This window comes from Mustela putorius, unplaced genomic scaffold (genome assembly GCF_011764305.1).
Source record: "Mustela putorius furo isolate JIRA1106 unplaced genomic scaffold, ASM1176430v1.1 tig00003875_pilon_pilon_pilon, whole genome shotgun sequence".
NCBI classification, from domain to species: domain Eukaryota; kingdom Metazoa; phylum Chordata; class Mammalia; order Carnivora; family Mustelidae; genus Mustela; species Mustela putorius.
Genome location: NW_025422026.1, coordinates 4,302,085 through 4,327,008, shown reverse-complemented (window position 1 = coordinate 4,327,008; position 24,924 = coordinate 4,302,085). Strand labels below are relative to the sequence as shown.

The 24,924-nt window shown below is 41.2% G+C and overlaps 1 protein-coding gene across 8 annotated transcripts in view; it reads right to left on the bottom strand.

The window, feature by feature from the left end:
* Positions 1 to 24,924, bottom strand: part of CPEB1 (cytoplasmic polyadenylation element binding protein 1) — a 96,496-nt gene that overhangs the window by 68,064 nt on the left and 3,508 nt on the right. For all 8 annotated transcript variants that reach the window (XM_045067194.1, XM_004763673.3, XM_013062026.2 and 5 more), the window contains exon 2: positions 8,526 to 8,700. In XM_045067194.1, the coding sequence (XP_044923129.1) occupies positions 8,526 to 8,700 (175 nt within the window). The remainder of the gene's footprint in view (positions 1 to 8,525; positions 8,701 to 24,924) is intronic.

Here is a 24,924-nt window from a genome sequence, read left to right as displayed (position 1 = left end):
AGAATAAATAAATTCAGCTAAGTATCAGGATACAAAGTCAACATAAAACAATCAGTTGCACTTCTATACACAATGAACACTCTAAAAAGGAAATTACAAAAACTATTCCATCTAGAAAAGCATCAGAATGAATACTCAGGAACTAAATGAACCAAAGAAATGAAAGACTTGTGCAATGAAAACTAAGAAAATAACTAAGAAACAAAATAAGTTAAAGACAACATAAATAAATGGTAATATATCTCATGTACATTACAAGGATTGGAGAACTTAATACTGTTAAAATGTCAATACAACCCAAAGCAAACTGCAGATTCAGTGCAACACATATCAAAATCCTAATAACAGTGTTGCAGAAATAGAAAAACCCAACACCAAAAGCAAAGGCAACAAAAGCTAAAATACACACATAGGAATACATTACTAAAAACATTTTAACTATCAACGAGATGAAAAAGTTACCTACCAAATGGGAGAATATTTGAAAATCATGTCTGATAAGGGATTAATATCCAAAATACATAAAGAAAAACCCATCCTAAAATTCATATGGAATCTCAAGTGTCCCTGAATAACCAAAGCATCTTAAAGGAAAAAAAAAAAGAACGAAACTGGAAGACTCACACTTCCTGATTTCAAAACCCAATCTAAAACTACAGTATCCTAAACAGTGTGGTATTGGCATAAAGACAGATATATAAACTAATGAAGCCGGATAGAAATCCCAGAAATAAATTCTTACGCACACGATCAAATGCCAAGACTATTCAGTGGGGAAAGGGCAGTCTTTTCTACTAATGGTGCTGAGAAAACTGGACACACACATGCAGATATAGTTGGATATTTAACTAAAACCATAGAGAAAAATTAACTAAAAAATGGATCAAGGACCTAAATGTAAGACCTTAGAAGAAAACACAGGACAAAAGCTTCATGACACTGGATTTGACAATGTTTTCTTGGCAACAACACCAAAGGCACAAGTAACAAATAAAAAAATAGGCAAATCAGGTTTTTAAAAAAAGTTTAAACTTTATGGGATGCCTGGGTGGCTCAGTTGGTTAAGCAGCTGCCTTCGGCTCAGGTCATGATCCCAGCGTCCTGGGATCAAGTCCCACATTGGGCTCCTTGCTCAGCAGGGAGCCTGCTTCTCCCTCTGTCTCTGCCTGCCACTCTGTCTGCCTGTGCTCACTCTCGCTCCCTCTCTCTCTCTCTGACAAATAAATAAAATCTTTAAAAAAAAAAAAAGTTTAAAAAAATTTTTTTAAACTTTTGTACATCAAAAGGCACTCTCCAGAGGAAAAAGGCATCCCACAGAACAGGAGAAAGTATTCGTAAATCACATATCAGATGAGGGATTAACACCTAGAATTTACAGAGAACTCCAAAAATTCAGCAATATATACAAAAAACAATCTGATTAAAAAATGTACAAAGGAATTTGAGTAGATGTTTCTCCAAAGAAGATACACAACTAGGCCATAAGCACATGAAAAGGTGCTAAACATCTCAAATCACGAGGGAAATGCAAATCAAAACTAAGATAACACTTCATGCCCATTAGGATGGCACTATTTAAAAAAAAAAAGTGTGTGTGAGGGTGTGGAGGAACTGGAACACTTGTGCACTCTTGGTGGGAATGTAAATGGTATAGCTACTGTGGAAAACAATAGTGATTCCTCAAAAAATTAAAAACAGAACTACCATGTGATCCAGCAATTACCTCTTTTGGTACATACCTGAAAGAACTGAAAGCACAGACATGAAGAGATTTGTACACTTGTGTTTATGGCACTGCTAAAACGTGGAAACAACCAAGTCTCCAATCATCCAATCAATGTATGAATGGATAAGAAATATGGCATATGTATGATAACAGATTATTATTCAGACTTAAAAAGGAAGAAAATTCCGACAAATGCTACAACATGGATGAACCTTGAGGACATGATGCAAAAGGGAGGGACATACGCCACTCCCAAATGACAAATACTATATGGTTCCACTTACAGGAGGTACTTAGAATAATCAAAATCATGAAGACCTAAGGCATAATGGTGGGTGCCAGGGAGTGGCAGGGAGGGAAGAATGGGGAGTTCTTGTTCAACATGTACAGAGTTTCAGCTTTACAGAAAGAAGAATTAAAGGGTGAATGGTGGTAACTGTTGCTCAACAATGTACATGTATTTAATGTCACTGAACTGTGCACTTAAAAATAGTTAAGATGGGGGCACTTGGGTGGCTCAGTGGGTTAAGCCTCTGCCTTCGGCTCTGGTCATGATCTCAGGGTCCTGGGATCAAGCCCCGCATTGAGCCCCGCATCGGGCTCCCTGGCCAGTGGGAGGCCTGTTTCTCCCTCTCCCACTCCCCTGCTTGTGTTCCCTCTCTCACTGTGTCTCTGTCAAATAAATAAAATAAAATCTTTAAAAAAAAAATAGTTAAGATGGGAAATTTATTTTACCACAACAAAAAAGAAAAATCTAGACTTTAATCAATATAGAATGTGGGGAGAGTAAAACTAATTTGAACATAAAATTAGGGCCTCTTTCAGCTTCGGTACCCAGTTTGTGAGAAGGTATACATTAAGCAATTGTATAAGGACACCCACCCTATTGCACAGTACTCAGCAGGGAACCCATGGGTGTTGAACACCTGGTCCTTGACAGTCTAAACCAGAAACCAGGAATCCAACTCTTCAACATCATGACCCTAAAGCATGTTCTCTCACAACTGTTCTCTCTATATACCCAGACTATCACCATCAGTACCACCACATGGTGTGTAAGTGCCATTATGGGCATTAGTCTACAAATTCAACACACTTATTCAATTGCCCCCCCCCCAATCCTAGAGAGGGGTACGGCTATTGCTCCCATGTTACAGTTCAGCAAACAATCTCAGAGGGATAGCCAAGATCAGAGCAAGTAAGCACACGACCAGGGTCTGTTCTCAAGCGAATCTGCAGCCAGGGCTTGCACCTTCGTGCAGGTTTATTATGAAACAGGCAAACTGAGTACGCTTCTTCAAAACTATACCTTATCTTCCCTGTTTTGAGACTGTGTACGTTTACATTTAGAACACCACACAGTGGGATCAATGAACAATTTGAAATAGCCAAGAATGATCTCGTTACATCTAACAGAAGCAAAGGAATGTGAGAAGTTCTCAGAGGTGAGAACCAAACCACACTTTAGAAAGAGAAGGATTTTTCTAGGCAGAGAATATTCAATTTTTGAATATTCAATTTTCTAGGCAGAGAATATTCCACTTAACAGTTCAGCTATGTAGCTGAACAGCATTTCCTACATGACTTCATCTAAGCCAGTGATTTTTAATTATATACAATGGAATCTCAAGAAACAGCCCAGGATAAAGGAAGAACCCTGAGGCTGAGGTCTAGAGATCTTTCCTGGGTGATGCCAGATCATATATGCTACCTGTATTCTTTAACTGTAGAAAATATTTCACAATATAGACAGAAACAAAATTAAGTAGGCTCTACACCTAAGACTGACTGAAATTTTGGATTATGACAACAATGAGGGTCTACAAAGATGTAGGAAAAAACTCTCATGAAATCCTGGCAGGACTGTAAACTGATTAATTCACTTTGAGAAAGAATTTAGCAACTTAAATTTGAAGACAGTATATACCCAATCACTCTGCAATTCACTTCTAGGTGCGCAGGCTCAGGAAGTGCTCAGGAATGCACAAGAGACAGGTAATACGAGGATGCTCACCAAAACACTGTTTACAATAGCAAAAATCATTTACCAATAGAGGATCAGGTAAATATTATATTTATGTAAAATATTACTATTATACAGTGATTAAAATGCACTGATCTGACTTAAAAGTATCAATATGAAGACCCTGTAAATATAATACATGGAAAAAGGCAATACAGGCATATCTTGTGTTACTGCATTTTACAGATACTGCATTTTTTATAAATTGAAGATTTATGGCAACCCCATCTTAGCAAGCCTATCGGTGTCATTTTTCCAACAGCATTTGCTCACTTCTTGTCTCTGAGTCACATGGTGGTAATTCTTACAATATTTCAATCAATATGCTAATAAGGCTTTGCAGTGTGGACAAAATAGCCTTCTCGCAGAGGAAGATGCCATCTAGGACGTTCACAGCAAGAGAGAGAAGGGCAGGGCCTGGCTTCAAAGCTTCAAACGACTGGCTGGCTGTCTTGTCAGGGGCTCATGCAGCTGCTGACTTTAAGCTGAAGCCTGTGCTCGCTGAAAATCCTAGGCACCTGCAGAATTAACACTAAACCCACTCTGCCTGTGCTCTCCCCACAGAACAACAAAGCCTGGACAGTACATATGTTTACAACATGGTGTAATAAATATTTCAAGCTGGCTGTTGAGGCCTACTGCTCAGAAGATTCCCGTCAAAACGTTACTGCTCATTGACCATGCACCTGGTCCCCCACGAGCTCTGATGGAGATGTACAAGGAGAGTGCTGTGGTTTGCACACCTGCTGATACACATCCATTCTGTAGCCCATGCATCTAGAAGTAATTTCAAGTCTTACTATTTACAAAACACATTTTGTAAGACTATAGCTGCCATAGATAGTAATTCCTCTGGTGCATCTGGACAGAGTAAACTGAAAACCCTCTGAAAAGGATTCGCCATTCTGGATGCCCTTAAGAACATTCGATTCATGGGAAGAATTCAGAATATCAACATGAACAGAACTTTGGAAGAAGCTGATTCCAAACCTCACTGATGACTCTGAGGGGGTCATGATTCCCATGGAGAGAAGTCACTGCAAATGTGGTAGAAAGAGCAAGAGAACTAGAACTAGAAGTGGAGCCTGAAGATGGGACTGAACTGCTGTGATTTTGTGACCAAACTTTAACAATGAGGAGTTGCGTCTTGTGGGTGAGCAAAGATGCTTGAGATGGGACTGACTCCCAGTGAAGAGGCTGTGAAGATTGTTGCAAAAACAACAAAGGATTGAGAATATTACATATACTTAGTTGCTAATAAGGCGGAGGCAGGGTTTGAGAGAAGGGACTCCCAGTTTTTCCCATTGTAAATATTTATATTATTATATTAATTTTATGTCTCAAAATTGAGAATGTGTCTATGTATGTATTAGTATTCTATCTTAATTTCATGTTATATTACAAAAATTTTTATGTAACTGAACACACAGAAAGCCATTATTTTCAAAAGGTATTATTCTAATAACTACATAATACTCCATCACATAAATACACAAAAATATATTTTCCTCTTAGGAGACACTTGGGTTTTTTTTCTTTTTTTTCTTTCCAAAATCTTCACCATCATAATGATGCTCTAAATATCCTTCTACATAAATCCTTATTTGTCTTCATTATTACTCCTTCGGAGACATTCTCAGATCTGGACATAGTGAGTCAAAGAACATGATGATTTTTAAAGCAAAAAAGTGATCTTTGAGGCTGAGTTGTAAAGAAGCTGCAGTGGCAAACCCAGGAGCAATGCCAGGAATCTTTCCCAAGCACAAAAGAAAACGATGAGTCAACACTCGTTTTCTCCACCATGGGAAGGCAGCCCGCTCAGAGGTGTGGCTTCCATTTTGTCCTCCACCTTTTTGCTGGAGAAATGGGAAATCAGAGTTCAGAGGACAAATATTTCTTTCATATCACTGGCTACCAACCGCTGACAACTCTCACAAGAACACCCAGGGTCTTTGCCCAGCCCACAGTACCTGCCCACTCTGGCCCTCCCACTCCCTTCCCTACTCTTCCTTCAGTGCCTCAAACATGCCAAGCTCCTTCAAAAGCCTTAGTCCAACCTTTTCTGTCTGGAATGTTTTCCTCACACTCTTTACATGATCCAGCACTTTCTCTCCCTTTAGGACTCCATTTTAAACACACCTCCTCAGAGAGTTCCTACCTAGGTCACTCAAAATGTTATTACTTCATAGCACTTACTAAAACTGTCAATTATTTTACTTATTTCTCCACTTAGTTTGTTTTTTCCTTCTGTTTCCCATCCATGATGGGAGAGGAGGTTCTGAGGATGCCATATCAAGTCAGGAATCCCTGGAGCCTAACAACAGTGACTGGCACGAGGTAGGCATTCCCTATTTGTGTTGAATTTCTGATGAATTCGGTCAATTGTGGCAGTGGGACCAAGTGTACAGTAAGAGATGTGGACTCTCAAGCCAGATTTTGCAGGGATGGACCTGAACTACAGGTCCAAGGTTGAGCTGATCATTGCTTAATGTTCTAGCTGAATGAGGTCTCTCAAAGATGTCCATGTCTTCATCCCTGGAACCTGTGAATGTCTCAGAATGAAATAATGATGTCTTCTTCGCCCAACAGCCAAACAAGACATCCCAAGGCCAGGGCAGCATGATCCAGGTGCAAAGGCCAGGGCTCTATGGAGTAAGCCCCGGGTGCAGTGGAAATCTGACCTGCAGTATCACAGCTTCTTCTGGAGCCCAAGACCAGCCCAGACACAGAAGTCAAAGCTGGGTACACACGTGCGGACACCTAAAGATGCTGTCTGTGGGAGCCCAGCATGAGGAAGTGCCCTGATGCTAAACAACATGCACTGTTACAGCAGACTTTGGTGTGCCTCTGAAATTAGGCCCTTACTGACTAGCTAGGTACCCCCGCACAAGTCCTCTAACCCAGAGGAGATTTGGTTTTCTCATCAGTAACATGGCATCGACTCCAATTTTAAAAGAAGTTCTACTGTTGGCAAAGTACTATCAGGCCCCATTGGGCGTTAGGGAGAACTCATTCCTGAAAGGGTCGAATGATGCAGCAAACTTCATTGTTGTCTTATTTTAACAAACTGCCACAGCCACCCCACCTTAAGCAACCACCACCCTCAAAAGTCAGCAGGCAGTGACATCAACACAAGACCCTCCACCAGTGAAAAAACTAGGACTTTATGATGGTTAATATTTTTTAGCAATAAAGTATTTTGCTAAGTATTGCTAAATATTTTTATTAAAGTATTGCTAAAATATTTTTTAGCAATAAAGTATTTTTCAATTACAGTATATACTATTTTTCAGACATAATGCTATTGCACACTTAACAGACTACAATATGATGTAAGCATAACTTCCATTGCTGGGAAACCAAAAAATTCCTTTGGCTCGCTTCACTGCAAAATCCACCTTGCTGCAGTGGTCTGGAACCCAAACCACAATTTCCCTGAGGTGTGCCTAAGTTCCCAGCATGTCTGAGGTAACTCAGTGAGATTTAAGCCATTGTTGGCTGTCATTCATACTGGAATAAAATTCATACAATTTTCTCAAAGAAAAACAGAACACGTATGTTGAATCAAGCAGATTTTCTGAGTTTTTAGCTTGCATAAGCTAAAGGACAATAAGGGTCATTAGCACATGACATATACCAACAAACAGAATAATAAACTTGTACTTTCTTGGAAGTTAGAAGAGATAAGACCAACTAGCATTCTTAGTTCCCACTGTGCCCTTCTCCCATTTGCCCTCCAGTTAGAACAATTTAATAAAAAAAAAAAAAATTTTTACAGTTACCACAAGTCAGTCTTGTTTGTCATGAAATCTCTCCTTCAGACATTTAGCTACTTCATGTTCACATACACCTGCATCTTTAAGGGAATTATTTCCACTGTCAAGTTAGGATTTAAATCAAAGGATATATGATGAAAAAAACCAGCAATTACTAGTACTTTTTCTGCAAACCCCACTACTGCCAAATTTCTTCAAGGCACATTTAAAAAATTAAAAACATGTTCATTTTCAATTAAACTAATTCAAACAAGAAACATTCCTTCAACATTCTTACAGCATTCTGCAACGTCCACAGAAGATTATGAAATGACACCTTTTAGGACTTCCAAGCCTTCTTGTGAAGTGCCGTCTTCGGGTATGCTACTGTCTCCCCTCCACTAGCCCATGGGATAGCCCACAATTCATCAGAACTAAATGCCTGTTGACCTGCTTTCACAGTTAAAAGTAATTAAAATATTTAAGAGATTCACTGTCCACCACAGCAGCCACTAGTCACATGGCTACCAAGCACCAGAAACATAGCTAGTTTCAACAGAGCCACACTGAAAATGTGAAAGACACTAAGAAGAGAATATGGTATCTCACTAGTAATTTTTATATTAACTAGATATTAGCTTATTTTACATATGTTAGTTCAGATAAAATGTTAATATCCCTCTTAAAAAAAAAACCTTCTTAAATGTGACTACCAGAAAACCTGTAATTAGATCCATGACTCACATTATAATCCTCTACATAGGTAGTCCTGCTATATTTGACCTACCCCTTTTTATCCAGTCTTTTTATGTGTCATAAAAGAGATCTGTGCATCATAAATCAAAGGCAGTCTTCATCCAGAGGGGAACCCAATTCACAAAGTAAGCTACAAAAAGGGGCCAGTATTACCATTCAAGGTCATTCTTCATAGGCTTCACAAGAAAGCCACTGAGAAACAGGTTTACATACATACATAGTGTATGTACAAAAACATACACTAAAGGTTTCAAATCTAAGTCACCTGGTAAATGATCATGAATTCCTCGGTTTACGGGTGTAGTGCAGACTCTATTGAAATCCAGAGAATTATCCAATATGGCATTTATCCTTCGAAAGATATTGGCATTGCTACAAGTGGAGAGCGCGGGTGCTTCCTGGTTGTCCCAGCAATCTTTTATCCGCCCAGCTTCTTCTTCCTAGACACAGGAAAAAGATATTTAGGTTTTCATCCTAGACAAAAAAAAAAAGACACTTATTTTTTTTCTATACTCCTTTATGGTAAATAAGCCCCCCACTTTCTCCCAAGCCAACAATGAGTTAGATAAAGTAACAAGGACTTGAATTTTTTGCCTATATATTAAAACACTTAATGAATCCAATAATGAGCAAGGTTTCCTGAGAGGACTAGAAGAGGGAATAAGAAAAACACAGAAAAATACAAGATACTACCCCCCAAGAACCTTCTAATCTAATGAGACTTGTATAGGAATTAATATGGTGTGGCAGCAGCAACTATAGAACCAGAAAATTCTGGAGGTAGATCTATATAACAGAATATTATCTTGAAATTTAAAAAATGAGGGGCACCTCTGGGTGGCTCAGTTGTTAAGCATCTGCCTTCTGCTCAGGTCATGGTCCCAGGGTCCTGGGATCAAGTCCCACATCCCAGCTCCCTGCTCAGCCTAAAACCTGCTTCTCCCTCTCCCACTTCCCTTGCTTGTATTCCCTCTCTCACTGTCTCTGTCAAATAAATAAATAAATAAATAAAACATAAAGAAATCTAAAAAATGAAGCACTTGGGCACCTGGGTGGCTCAGTCAGTTGAGCATCTGACCTGGTTTCGGCTCAGGTCGTCATCTCATCAGGGTCCTGGGATCCAGCCCTGCCTGCATCAGGCTCCCTGTGATTGTCTTCCTCTCCCTCAGCCCCTCCTCATTGTATGTTTTCTCTCTTAAATACATAACTCTTTTTTTAAAAAATGAAGCACTGAAACGTGCTTCCCATGGATAAACCTCAAGCACTTGATGCTAAGTGAAAGAAGCCAGTCACAAAAGACCCCCTATTATGAGCCCATTTATAGGAAATGTCCAAAATAGACAAATCTAATCTAGAGGAGTTGCCTTCATCTAGGGGTGAAAAGAGAAGAAGTTTTAGAAATGGTGGCTAAAGGGTTCAAGGCTCCTTTCTGAGATTCTGAAAACATTCTAAAATTAGATTATGGTGATGACCACAAAACTGTTAACTATACTTAAAAAAAAAAAAATCACTGAATTTTATGGTAATGTGGATTATAGCTCTACATAGCTGTTTAACAAGTTTGGTTCTGCCCTTTATTTTCAGTTGCTTAACCTCTTTGCCTCAGTTTCCCCATTTGTGAAACAGGAAGAGTACCTACCACCTTTTTTTCCTACCACCCTTTTGACAAGATGTAATAAAGCACTTAACATGGTGCCTGGCATACGCTGGCTGCTATTTCCATACCTAAAGGCACAGGAGAAGACATGGTAAAAGCACCAAGAGCAGTACAAGCACCACCCAAAGGAATTGTTCCAGTGGTACAACTGAACATAGTCACTAGAAGTACAGAACTCATTTAAGACCCTGAACTTGCAATGCAGATAGACAATCCAACACCCCCTGCCGCAATCAGAGCGATTCCCTTGGTATTATTCTCTAGCTCAGTAGACAACACCAGCATCCACCAGGTATCCCAGACAGAAATCTGGGACCATTCTTCACTCTCTCACTCAGGATATCTGAAGCCTGACACAGTTAGCAAGGACATACTGGCTGACAGTGTCATTTCTAAGGGAAGTCTGACTCATCTGCTCCACAATTCCCAATTACCTCAAGGAAAAGAAACAAAACTCACACCAAGTAAGGCAACTAGCACCTAGAATCTTATCGCTGGTCACTTCAAAACCAAACTTTTTTTTTTTTTTTAAGATTTTATTTATTTTGACAGACAGAAATCACAGGGAGGCAGAGAGGCAGAGAGAGAGGAAAGGAAACAGGCTCCCTGCTGAGCAGAGAGCCCGATGCGGGGCTTGATAGCCGGACCCCAGGATCATGACCTGAGCCGAAGGCAGAGGCTTTAACCCACTGAGCCACCCAGGTGCCCCCAAAACCAAACTTTTAAAAAGCTGGGTGTCTCTATGTATAGCCTATTACAATTCAGGTACGCATGAGAATAACCAGAAGTACCTAAGAATTTTATCAACTTTGCAGGATGGCCTTAAAGGGTCAAACTTGAGTCCCACAGCATTCTCAATCTCTTTAAAAGACTGGTATCCTCTGCAAGCTGTCAGGAGGAACAGAACACACAGTCCTGCAAGGTTGTTTTCCCACGCCCTCTGGAGAGCCACACACACAAGGCCCCTTTCACAACTGTAGATTTCGAAGATGATTCTCAGCCTCACTAAGGCAACATCACAAAGGGTAAGATGCAAGCATTCACCATCAATCTGCAGGTCTTAGGGCTACAAACTTCACTCATTTGCTGCCTAATCAACATTAACCAACTGTCTGCTATGTACAGTGAGCAACCAAAGTGTAGGCAGATTAGACTCGTTCAGCCAACGATTTCTGAAGTCTAGAAGGGGAACAAAGATCTGATCATGCTGTCAGCAGCCACCACACTAGCTACAGTTTGCTGTGGTCAAACACTGTCCTCTCAGCCAAGGGCGCTCAGAGCTCACTGTCCGCTCAGCCAAGGGCGGGCCTGAAAGAAAAGGTAGGAAGAAGGTCTGAAGCACAAAGAGGACAGAGGGGCATTATCGAAAGTTGTCCAGTGTGGCAAACCATGGGTATACAAGAGCGAGAACTGGAAAGAAGGCTTCATGCTAGGTTAAGGAGTTAGAATTATTTCCTACATCAGACGTTTCCAAATTTTAAGAGGCCCGTCTTAATACACAAATACTAATCTGATTTTAATTCACCAGTACGGATGTGCTCTTAATCTGTGGATTCCCAGATCCTGGCAAGGAGGTAAACATTGTATTTGCGTCTCAGGAGACCTTGAGCAACCATGAAAGAGAACAGGAGGAACCAGGGAGGGAAGCCACAGTCGTCTGGGGAAGACACGGGCCCAGAGGCCCTCCGGGAGAAACCCACTTCCCCAGGAGAAGGGCAAAGTCTAAGAATCTTACCATCTCAAGCAGCCTGAAGAGACCCAGTTTAGAAATGCACTTGGCCAAAGCTTCCCCGCTCCAAATCCCATCTGGAACATAGACCGGAACTTCAAACCCCAGCAAATGCCGTCCGGAGTGCCTCCCTACCCCACTCCCGCTCAGGGACACCAAAAGGAAATGGAATGTTTGATTAGTATCCCAAACTGCTTGATCACATCAGTTAAGTACCAATGGTTTGCCTTAAAAAACCAATTTGGAAGGTGGGGGAGGGCGGGGGCCAGGAAAAGCAAAGCTAGCAATGACTGAGGGAAAGCAGACCTACCACTTTGCTTAGGGGTGCAACAGGAATAAAAGGCATACTACGGCTTCATGTGGCTTTTAGATTTTATATTTATGTGAATACACATAACATGCTTGGCACAGTACCCCGGCACATGAATACACGCTGAACAGCAGTATCATCACTATTACTCCAAGGGGTCAGAGGCCAGCACAAGGATACCTGAAGAAAAGACCATTTGCTATTGAAAGGAAAAAACGTACTGAGGACAAAGCCAACTATTCTTTTGAAGACCGCAGGCCCTTCCATGCTTAATTTTCTTAATCCTTTTACTTAGAAATTTTAATTAAAAGGACTAAAGACAGGATACAAATTGAACTGCCTAAAACATGTCCCTAACAACACAATTTAGTGATCCTTCAAACTCTCCAGCTAAAAGAATTCAGTTTCTCATTTTCAAAACACAGACCTTTCATCCACACCTATTCCTTTGTATACTCTATCTTAACTGATGCGTAGGTCTGAGCTCATACCAATGTTTTACCATAAAGAAAAAGACCCCCTTCCCTTAGTTATACTACTGTTGTCTGATACTTTTCATGGTTATTTTTGGCATATTTTGCCTCAAAGTGAGATCATTTGCAGGACTGTCCTTTTTTTTAAACCTTTATTTGGTCTTTCACAATGGACAGGAAAGGAGGCTTTAAGAGGATCAGAGACTTGAAATGCAAATCATAATACTATTGAGAACCACGGATCAAAAGAGCAAATTACTTGGCGATGCTAGTAATTCTTACTGTCACTGGCTAAAAATGGTGTTGAGACAAAACCAGCTGTACCTCCTTACTGTCAGAAAGAACAGTTCATGAGGAATCTCTGCTATAATACAAGCTATTGTAGAGCAGATCTCAATGTTCTCCTCAATAGGTAAAAGTTGGCAATCCCATCAGGACACACTGGTCTCCTACAGCAGTAATTCTCAGCTGGGAGAGGGAAGGAGAAAACCGTCAGAAAAAAGCATTCCCCTTTTCCACAAGGGAAGAATCTTCCCCAAAACTGAATCACTGTTTCACAAAGCAGAATGAACACAGGCTTTGGAGTACAAATACTAACACTTAAGTGTCTTCTAGGAGCCTTGGTAGCCTTGGGTATAGAACAGAGTACCATCTACTTTGCAGACTTTGTAGTAATGAGGAATCCGTAAAGTACACGGCTAGGCTCATCCCAGTCAAGTTCACCAAGAAGCCCATTCACTTGGTTAGCACTTATTTTTTTAAGATTTTTATTTATTTGATAGAGAGAGAGAAATCACAAGTAGGCAGAGAAGCAGGCAGAGAGAGAGAAGGAGAGCAGGTTCCCTGCTGAGCAGAGAGCCCGATGCGGGGCTCAATCCCAGGACCCTGAAATCATGACCCAAGCCGAAGGCAGAGGCTTAACCCACTGAGCCACCCAGGCACCACCCGCCCCCTTTTTTTAAGTTTTATTTATTTATTTGACAGTCATCACAAGTAGACAGAGAGGCAGGCAGAGAGAGAGAGGAGGAAGCAGGCTCCCTGCTGAGCAGAGAGCCCTATGTGGGGCTCGATCCCAGGACCCTGGGATCATGACCTGAGCCAAAGGCAGAGGCTTTAACCCACTGAGTGGCCCAGGTGCCCCTCACTGGGTTAGTACTTTTAACTGCACCTGTGGTTTGAAACTTTTTCTGCACCTGTGGTTTGAAACGATCACTCATAACGCTTTAAAAATCTGAACCCATACCACCTCACTAGGTTTTCTACTTAAAGATTAAGACCCCAAATTTCATACTTATTTGTATGCTAGAATTGCTTAATTCGAAAACCTTGGCCTTGCCTTTGGAGACCATAAAATCCAGCATGGCCATTTTTTAGGTCTGTGGATACTTAATGGTCATAAATAAATTCCAACGCTACAACCTCTATGTTGATTATAACTCAGTTTGCCATTAATAAAAAACACAGTACCTATATCAAAGACCCCCTCAAGACTATTCCTGCTAATCATTTACCATGGCTTCATGGAAAAGCCAGTTGAGAGACTTATGGGGAAGACTGTCTGAATGACACACAGTTTATTCTTCCAGATGGAAGTTTTAACCTGGAGTCCATACACTGGAAAATACTAAGCCTCCAGCAAAATGATGTTCACACTAAAAAGTTTTTCTGATGAAAGCATTAATCTTGAACATTTAGATTTTTTCAATTAAAACACACCAACAGAAGAGAATCTGGCTGTCTCAATCAGTTAAGCATTTGCCTCTTGATCTTGGGGTTGTGAGTTCAAGTCCCACCCTGGGTGTAGAGATTACAAAAAGAAAAAAAAAAAAAAAAAAGACATGACACATCAACAGAAAACAATAAACTTAGATGCCCCAAAAGAACTGGTTCAGAGATTTACTTTGGCAATTTGCCTTTATTTTTACAGTAATAAAGCTGAGCAAAACCTCTACAGCATTTATACTCATGATATTGGAAATACTATTTAACTACAACTTTTTTTTTTTTTTGACAGAGAGAGAGAGATCATAGGTAGAGGCAGAGAGAGAGGAGAAAGCAGGCTCCCCGCTGAGCAGAGAGCCTGATGCGGGGCTCAATCCCAGGACCCTGAGATCATGACCTGAGCCGAAGGCAGAGGCTTAACCCACTGAGCCACCCAAGTGCCCCTTAACTACAACTTTGAACAGACCTTATATGAATACCCACTTAGAAAATTATCATTCAGACAAAAGACTAAGAAATGCTACAGTTTCACCTGAGGAATGGATATGTTTTCTTTAGGGAAAAATGTAAATCATCTAGCCAAATTCCCATGTGTGCTTTGTCACCTGGTCATTCAAAGTCAGTTTCTGCTTGAACTTTACAGACTCTACAGTTAAGAAATGCTTCTCTGTGGGGCACCTGGGTGGCTTAGTGGGTTAAACCTTTGCCTTCAGCTCAGGTCTTGATTCTGCACAGCGGGGAGCCTGTTCCACACCCCCCTCGCCTGCCTGCCTCTCTGCCAACTTGTGATCTCTGTCAAGTAAATAAACAAAATCTTTAAAATAAATAAATAAATAAAATCTTTTTTTTTTTTTTTTTAAAAAAAAAGCTTCTCTAGATTTTTCTCCTTGACTCTTACTTGACCATTCTTTTTTTTTTTTTTAAGATTTTATTTATTTGTTTGACAGAGATCACAAGTAGGCAGAGAGGCAGGCAGAGAGAGGAGGCAGCAGGCTCCCCGCTAAGCAGAGAGCCCAATGCGGGGCTGGATCCCAGGACCCTGGGATCATGACCTGAGTTGAAGGCAGAGGCTTTAACCTACTGAGCCACCCCGGCACCCCTTGACCATCCTTAACTGAACTTCCACCTCAGGTCTTCTGTGCAACACTGTAAGAACTTAAAATTTATTGAGTTGGTCCATACAAAACTGTCAACATTCTACCTTTTGCAACCAACAAAATGGCAGTTTCACACAGTTCAATCTAATATTTCATAAATATTAAAAACCTGTTAGGTTAGATGTTGAGATTACAGGTAAATAAAACATAATCCTTGGCCTAAGGAGAATTAGTCAAGCAGGAGAAAAAAGTCTAGTTAGGTAAGTGGAGATTAAGTACAAAATGCTACATACACAAGAAAGAACTAAATAAGGTATCTGGATGGCCTGACAACTCGGACTTTTAATCTAGAGAATGAGAAATCAGAATTTCTCTAAGCATGAGAAACGACAGAGAACATACAGAGTGGATACAGAACACAGTAAACTAAGAAAAGGAAGTGGCAGAACAGGGCTGGACAGGGAGGGTCACCAGGAACAAAGGAGAAATGGCTGCAGGTCCTTACTTGGAGAAAGAAAAGTGAATCCATCACCAGATACAAGACTCAAGATAGCACTCCTTCTTTCTTTGCCTTCATGATCTGACCTTCCACTTTCTTCTCCACTGCTTCCTTCCCATCAGTCTGTAAGTATGCCCAAGGCTCTCTCATCCTAAAAACACCAACACACCTTGTTGACTTAAAATTCCTCCCATACCACTGCCTCCTTTCTCTTGCTCTACTACCAACCTTCTAGAAAATACGCTATACTTACTTTTTTAACCTTCTGCTTGTCCTCTTAACCCACAATATCCGGCTAGTATGACCTCCTCCCACATACACACACACACACACACAAACACTAAAGAACTGCTGCTAAACTAATGACTTCGTAATTGCCAAACCCAACCAATATTTCAGGTTTATCTTACTTGGTATCTTTGGAGATCTGATCCTTAACCATTCTCCACTCTCTGAATTCAGGAACCCCCTTCTCATTGATTGCTCTTTTCTGGTTAGTTTTCATTTTCTACAGGATACAGCCAATGCGACACACACACACACACACTCACTCACTCTCTCTCTCTGGAAAAGGAAATACTACAATTTCCAAGACAGGTTTCTGAGAACATTAAGGGATATTTAATACCATGACTGCTCAAGAATATCCAGAACACATGGTCACTGCAACCATAGCTCTTGTCCCACTTACCTGTCAAACTGTTAGCTAGATGGGCTGTTAGTTCTGTGTTTGATAAATGGTTAAGGTCTTGATCTAAGCAGGACCTTGATCTAAGCAGCACTCTGCATACCTGCAGCGTTGGCAGGGACTCAACACAGACAGCCCAGGAGAGGCAGACCCATTTCACACCACTTTCACAAGTATGTTCTACCACCTCGACCCAACCTCCAACACCAGCAGTGACTCCTTTCTTCAATGTTAAGATCAAAATCAATACTCAGTCACCAAGTCCATCTCTTCTGTCAGATCTGACCTTCCACTTTCTTCTCTAAGCAACTCAGTCATTTCAGGAACTGGGGTTTTCAACCCCTTGGACCAGAGACAATTCACATGAACAACAAACAAAGAATTCATAAACAACATAACCTGGTGATTGTAGACCCAGAGGTTATAATTACATTTACGGACTGTATTTGCATCATATGCCAGGAGCCATTCTGGAGACAGGATAAATAAGATAATCTGTGCACCAAAGAGTGAGTCTAATGGGAACACAAGCACGTAAGCAAACATGTGCTGTACGCTAAGTCCAGCAATAAATATATAGAGAAATAACAAGAATAGTAGGAAGGTGAGAAGATAAAAAGGTTTTACCAAACAGTCATAGGAGTGGGGAGGGCATTCTAGGTAAAAAGAACAACATGTACAAAAGGCAAGGAGTTATGAAACAGTGATGCTTTTAGGCAACTAGAAATACACTAATGCTAGAATTTTAAGTGCAAGGGACACCATCCTATGACCCAGCATTGCACTCAGGTTCGTTAATGCAAGGGCAAAGATGGACTGTAAAAAGGCACGTACAAGAACAGTCACAGCAGTTTTAGTTATACTCAAACTCTGAAGAGAAGCAAAAACTAATGCCCATTGTGTTAGTGGTCCCCAAGACCACCCTCACTAGGTTTGATGATTCACTAGAAGAATCACAGGACTCAGCATACAGTTGTACTGAGCACATTTATCACAACCAGAAGATACGGAGGAAAACCAGCAAAGGGAAAAGGTATATGGGACAAAGTGTGGGAGAAATCAGGTAAAACCTTTTTTTAAGATTTTATTTATTTGAGAGAGAGAGAACATAAGAGGGGGGAAGGTCAGAGGGAGAAGCAGACTCCCCGCTGAGCAGGGAGCCCGATGCAGGACTCAATCTTCAGACTCCAGGATCATGACCTGAGCTGAAGGTAGTCACTCAACCAACTGAGCCACCCAGGCACCCCCAAGTACAAACTTTCCAGGATCCTCTTCCAAAGGATTCAAACAACATAAGCTTAACTGCTTAGCTCCCCCAGCAATAAGCTGGGACGACACACAGAAGTTTTTGCCAATCAGGGAAGCTTGCTGGAGACTTAGCTCCCCGGGTTTTTATTGAGGGGTGGTCACACAGACAGCCTCTGCCTGGAATATGCCCAAATCCCAGACCCCAGGAAGCAAGCAGGTGTTCAGCATCCATCACACTGCACAGTTTAGGTGTAGTAAGTCTCTACTGGTTCTGGGAAAACAGCAATAAACTTGAACTTCATGGCAACTTGTTGAAATCTCAGATACTAAATTAAGTGGGGGGGAAAAGGTCAGACTCAGGAAGAGTACATGCTACAGAACTTCATTTTAAGTTCAAAAATAGGCAAAAGCAATTGAGGACAACACAAGTCAGAGCAGGAGTTAATCCTGGCAGGGGGGTGGGGGCGGAGGGCAGGGCACAGAGATACCAAGCGGGAAAGTGCACAAGGGAACCTTAATGAGTACTGTAAATGTTCGGTATCTTCATCAGTGTGGCCGTTACTTAGGTGTTTAAAAATAATACAAACATGTAAAATAGACTATGTTATACACTTAAAATTAGTGCCTTTTACTATATACTATACAGACATTCTCAATTTTTAAATATTTTTTAAAGATTTATTTATTTATTTGAAAGAGACCAAGCAAATGCATGAGCAGGGTGGGGGCGGAAGCTGACTCCCAAGGAGCAGCGAGCCTGATGCAGGACTCGATCCCTAGACCCTGAGATCATAATCCGAGCCAAAGGCAGACGCTTAACCCACCTTGCCACCCAGGCAACCCTCTCTCTCTATTTTAAAAAAGGTCAAAGAGGAGACCAGTAGGGATTAAATCCAGCCATTAAACTGAAGCCAGATCATGATGGGCTTTGTGTGCTACCACCAGGGATCCTGACCTTCACTGTGCAGTGGTAGTTCTCCAAGGGAGGACTTTTGGACCCACAGAGGTCCCAAGACCCTTCCAAGGATCGACAAAGCCGAAACTACTTTCATAATTTTAAGATACCAATTTCTTTTCTCATTAAGCTGACATTTGCAATAATGGTACAAAAATAATTGCAGTGGGTAAAATTGGCATCTTAGCAGGAATCAAGGCAAGGCAATGCCAATAAACTGTAGTAAGCAGTTACGGTACTCTCCGTGCTCTTCAATCACAGAAACAGCCAGGTTCTCTGACCAAGGTCCTTGAGAAAGCATTAAAAATGTATTTATTGGGTGCCTGGGTGGCTCAGTGGGTTAAGCCGCTGCCTTCGGCTCAGGTCATGATCTCAGGGTCCTGGGATCGAGTCCCGCATCGGGCTCTCTGCTCAGCAGGGAGCCTGCTTCCTCCTCTCTCTGTGCCTGCCTCTCTGCCTGCTTGTGATCCCTCTGTCAAATAAATAAATAAAATCTTTAAAAAATAACTATTTATTAAGTTTTGAACCTTGAGTACGGGCCTTCAATATTCTGTGAGACAAATGGGAAGCAAGCATGAAGCCCATCTGCTGCATATTGAAATATAGTAGTTGTTTCAAGGCCACGGGTTTATGTGACTGAGTTTCAGAAAGAATTGGGTTTGTTTATTTATTTATTTATTTATTTATTTAATGAAACCTCTTTTTTACTTGAAAGAGCCGACCTACTATGGTTATCAAACTTTGGGTATTTGGCAAGCATTCTCTTGAAAACAAAGCAAGCTAGACACTTCAAATAAAATACTAATGGTCTGTACTTGTTGCCAATGATTAAAGTTTGAGCTTTGAAGGAAAAAACAGAACTCTGGGAAATTTTCACCTACACCCTTCCTCAATACTTTAAGACTTTTCTGTGAAACTGGTGATGTCTCAGCATAGTGTGTATATGTGAATATGTAATACATTTAACTATGCAATATTGCATAACAGTGAACCAGTATTTGTCAAACGACTGAAGTATAGGGTTACAAAATCAGACATGGGTGAATGAGCTAGCCAAAGTATAGGAGGATCAATATGCTTTAATGTAACAAAGTTAAGAACAGTACACCCATCTGGCTTCAGATTCCATGTTGCAACTGACCTTGAGGAAGTTAAAACTTGCAGAGTTTTGGTGTAGTATCCAAGAGGAATACCCACAATAAAATGAAAAGGCTACCCAAAGAGTCCTCCCCCCCTTTCCAACTACATTATCTGTGTGAGGTCAAATTTTCTTCATCTATTTCAACCAAAACAACATATGGCAACAAATTAAATATAGAAACAGACTGGAAAATCCAGCTATCTTCTAATAAATCTGATACTGGAGAGATTTGCAAAAATGTAAAGAATGCTCACTCTTCCCATTTTCCTTGGTTTTCAAAAATCTAATTGTGTTAATATGTAATGGATTTGTAACTTTAAGATTAATTTATTTTTCCAGTTTTAATTTCTAACGGGCAAGTATCAATAGATACGATCCACATACACAAAAGCTCTTGAGGTCCTCAGTAACGGAGTGCTGAGAGGAAAATGTCTGAGAACCTCTGCCTTATGGAGCAGGTGATCAAACTGGCACTTTTTGAAGATCTTACAGGAACATCCAGGCAGAAATCCGACCACCCTGAAAGACTGAAGAAATGTTTCTAAGGGCATAGTGAACTTGGAAAAGACACTCAGAAATGCACACGTGAGAAGGGAGAGGAGCTCTGATGTCCCATCTCAAGGCTTTAAGAGATGAACAAAGGGTGGGCCAGTCAAGATGAGGAGGGAGCTACTCAGTAGAAAAGCTTAATGGGAAAGAGCTAAGCAAAGCCGGTGAGGCTGGCTGCTCGAGGGGAGTGCTGTACGAAGATGCGGTCTCAACGTGCGAGAGACATGATCGTGTTTACAGACAGAGGTGGAAGGTGTGGCAGCAACAATGCACCAAAAGGTCCTGAGAGTGTGAGAAAGATGGACTCCAATGCACAAAATTGCTCCCTGAATAGGGGATAAGCCACTCCCGCAATAGCCAGAGATTGGGAATGTAATCGGAGCCAAGTCCAGTTGGTGAAAGAACAGGACCTAGATGACCCAACTGTGCAGGACCCAGAGTGTATAAGGCTGTATTAGTCTCCCATTGCAAAGGAAAAGATATGCTTATAGAAACTGAAAATCTTGTTCAAAAATCAACCAGTTAACAGAGCACAAGGACTCAAATCAGGATATCAGACAGCACATCTCCTCTTCCTCCCCTTCAAGATAGCATGAGAAATGGAGAGGAGGAGAGGAGACTGAGCAGGCCAGGGAACTGCTCCGTGGCAACTCTGAAGCTGTATGGGAGGCTCTCACAAGGGCAGGGAAAAACTGTTCTGTTTCATGTGAAACATATGGAAACCTTGGCAATGAGAGACCTCCCCAAACTCAGGGTAACATGCGCAGGAAAAGTGGCATGATGGAAGAACAGATATAACCTCCTGACCAGCAGCACTAAATTCAGCTTTGTGAAGTCCAAAATCCAAGGCAAGTTTGAGTTTCATTTGAAAACTCCTAAACTAACAGGCACCTGTGTGGCTCAGTCAATTGAGAATCCAACTCTTGATCTCAGCTCAGGTCCTAATCTCACCATCATGAGTTCGAGACCCATGTTGGGCAAAGAAACAAAAACAGAACCTCCTGGACTTAAGCAGGACCTCAGTAGTCATTCCTGGAGGTCAGGGATACAGAGGGATGAGCTTGGAAGACACACCCATCCAAGGACCAAGGGTGAGAAGGATAGGTCTGGGGAAAAACAGAATGACTAGTGGGATAGAGCTCCACACAGAGTAATGGGTGTGAATAGGCAAGAACTAAGGAAGAAGGGAGAAAGAGCAGACTGAAAACACTCCTCCAAGGGAGACCTGACCTAGCAGCAGCAGTAGAAAGCAGCAGCTATGAAAGGATGCAGGAGCCAAGAGAGACAGAGTACATCAACACCATAGTTACAGAAATTGCAAAGAGGTTTCCAAAGAAAAGCTACAAATATGCGTTCATCTAGCTTCCAGAATTCTGTACAGGGGCCTCCAGTGACTGAAAAAATAAAAAAATGAAAACCAAAACACCCCAAACACAGTTCTTTCCCCCAAGAGAACACTAGTCTAGTTGGAAAAAAATAGACTAATTGGGTGGAGGGGATAGAATTAGATTAGCCTCAGGAGATGAGTAGAGAGAAGAAATTGGTTCTGTTTTTAAACCTGCTGGGTTTAATATGCCTCCAACAGATAGAACTCCTTCAATAGGCCAATCAGACCGACGGGTTCTGAGAACAAGCAGGGCAACCTAAAACTTGGTCCCAGAAAGAGGGGCTAGTGCAGCAGGAATACACAGGCCCCTCTGTACAAGAGGAATGAAGAGCCAACAGAATGAACCACAGGGAATGTGGCATTCGGGGGGAGGAAGCCTGTAAGTGCCAAGACAAGAAAGACCTATCAGACAGGAGGAGGAGGGAGCTATAGAGTCTCACAAGACAGGTGGAAATTTTAAGTAGAAGGAAATAATCAGAGACCAACAGAGCAAAGGACGAGGTGCATGAATTCTAGAAATACCAGGCTGGAAATCAAGAGACCTGTGTTCCAGTGCTGGCTCTATCATCCACTCGCTGTATTAATTTAGAACAATCACTTCTCATGTTAAGCTTAGTCCTCTTATCTGAGAAAATAGACATTAGAATCTGTGTTTGTTAACTCTGAGTTATATCTGGGAGACAGGTCTCTAATATCTTCTGAGCTTCACAACAATTCCAAAATTACAGCTTAAAAAAAATGTCTCAAGAGAAAGGACAGACTCAGGAGACAGATGGCATCAGAGCCAGAACGCACAGAGCACAGGTGTTAACGTAGTAAGAGATTAAGCGTTCTGTCAAAAGACAAAAACATCCAACCAGCCCTTCAAGGTAACTGCTTTCCTCCAACAGAGAGCTACTCCCATACTTTTATCCAGAAGACTTTGGGCCAAGATGCTAAACCTGTCGGGATGGTACCTATATCTGCACAATACTGACCAAGAGTAAAGAAACCAGTAACGCTATTATAGCTAAGTTACTCCCAGAATCAACAGCTAGGTGCAACTGTGACCCATTTTTCGAACACAAACCTGTCCTCTGAGGATTCTGCATTACCTCAAGGCAAGTCATCACAAAATGCCTTAACAATCAAAAGTGTTCGGTGCCTGGGTGGCTCAGTGGGTTAAGCCGCTGCCTTCGGCTCGGGTCATGGTGTCAGGGTCCTGGGATCGAGTCCCAGCAGGGAGCCTGCTTCCCTTCCTCTCTCTCTGCCTGCCTGCCTCTCCGTCTACTTGCGATTTCTCTCTGTCAAATAAATAAATAAATAAATCTTAAAAAAAAAAAAAAAACAAAAGTGTTAACTCACGGTAATCTGAAGGGTGCTCCAACTATATATGAATCCTAAAAACAAAGTGTAAATCAAAGGTTATCCATGCCTCAGTGTTCTTCTGCACTCCTGCACACAATGCTCAACCCCATTTAATCAGGAATTTTCACCTCAGGCCTGTGTTATTTAAAAACACTCATATTACACATTAAAGCAGCAAAATAATTCTTGACAGGAAACTTTTTGAATTCCAATAACAAAACTCTGTGAAATTTATGTTTATAATCCAAATTTAACACTGAAGTTTGGATACTGACTTTATGGAAAGTCAGATGATTTTCCCATGAAAAATGCAAAATATCACACACGTGATGTAACTTTTCATTCCATCCTTTCAGCCGGTTTACTATAATTGAGGTATGTCTTGTTTTGGGGTTCCTATCTTACACATAAAAACTTCTAGCACTTGGAATCTACTCTTACAGAAGGGGATGAACTCTCATGAGCAGGTGTGACCGAAACAGGCAGCAGCAAAGGCAGGAAAGAAAACAATGAGCATTTCCAAAGCAGTAATGTGGGGAGCCAATGAGCAGGGTCAGCGGTGTCCAAAAGACGTAAGAATAGTGAAAGGGTACAATCAATGCTTCTTGGCTTTAAACCAAACAACAGATAGAAGCAAAAAGTCTTATAACCTCCTCTTTTCCAAACTTTGGGTCTAACCCCCTTTCTACCCCTTACCCTCTGTCTGCAGGCTTTCTGGCAAGTTCTCCCCAGAGTGAGTACAGGTTAGATACTGCCTAGGAAAACAGATTTGCAGGACAGGATGGGATTAGCACAGCTCTTCCATAGGAAAGAAAATAATTTGCTATTTGATCCTGTGATTCTTTTACTGACTTCAACACTAGCTACTGAAGACAACAGTCTACACATTAATATCCAGGTTTGGTGTACATTCCTGTCCCAAACTTTAAGCCATTAATTTCCATTTTAAACAAACACATAATATATTTTAGGGAATGGTCATTTAGTCAAGGTACCTGAAACCAATGAATAAGAAAGTCTACACAGGTACTCCCTACCACAAAAACATTAAAATAACAGCAGAGAGCTACTTCAGTCACCTCACCCTTCTTCCCTACCCCCAAATTCACAAACACTTAACTCATAGCTGAGTGCCTGAACTAAAAACATTTGCTAGAGAAGCAGGTGGAAACCAGGTAACATTCTAAAGTTTCCATCTTTCCAAAAACCCAGGCATTAAAAAAAAAAAAAAAAAGTTATCTGGTATTGGAGTCTGCATTTTTGCAGAAAAATCCCTTTGGCAAAGGCTCTGAATATGGTCTTTACTGCTTTATGCTTTAAATCTTTTGGGAATAAAACACAGAAATAAAGGTACATATCCTTTTACATCTGCAAGTACGGCTGTGTACACTGCTGTGAGTTCAAGTTTCTTTCACCCAGAATGAAAACCCAGTCTCTCATTCCTAACACAGGGCTATTTTATGTCCTGGAAGCTTATTCCAGAAGATCTTAGCACATACTGCTAAAACCCTTATTAATTCTTCCTGGAAATCTAAGAGGTATGATTATGGGAATTTTAGCTAAGAGAGAAAAGGTGAGATTTAATAAGCCACATTCTACTTTTAGAGGTCTTAAAACAATTACATAATTTCAAATCTGCCTATCTCAGAAGAAGAAATTTATTGAAGTTTTAACTGTCCTGAAAAAGGAAAGTCTGTTGTGCAGAGGGTTGGGAGGGTCACCCCCACAGTGGGAGGAGCCTGATTTCTCCAGACCTCTGGCTCTCTCAGGATCAGCTAACTGCTCTGACACACATCGTGGAATGATAGACACAGCACATTCCTCCTGACATCATCACTGCTGCACTAATGCTCAGAAGACCC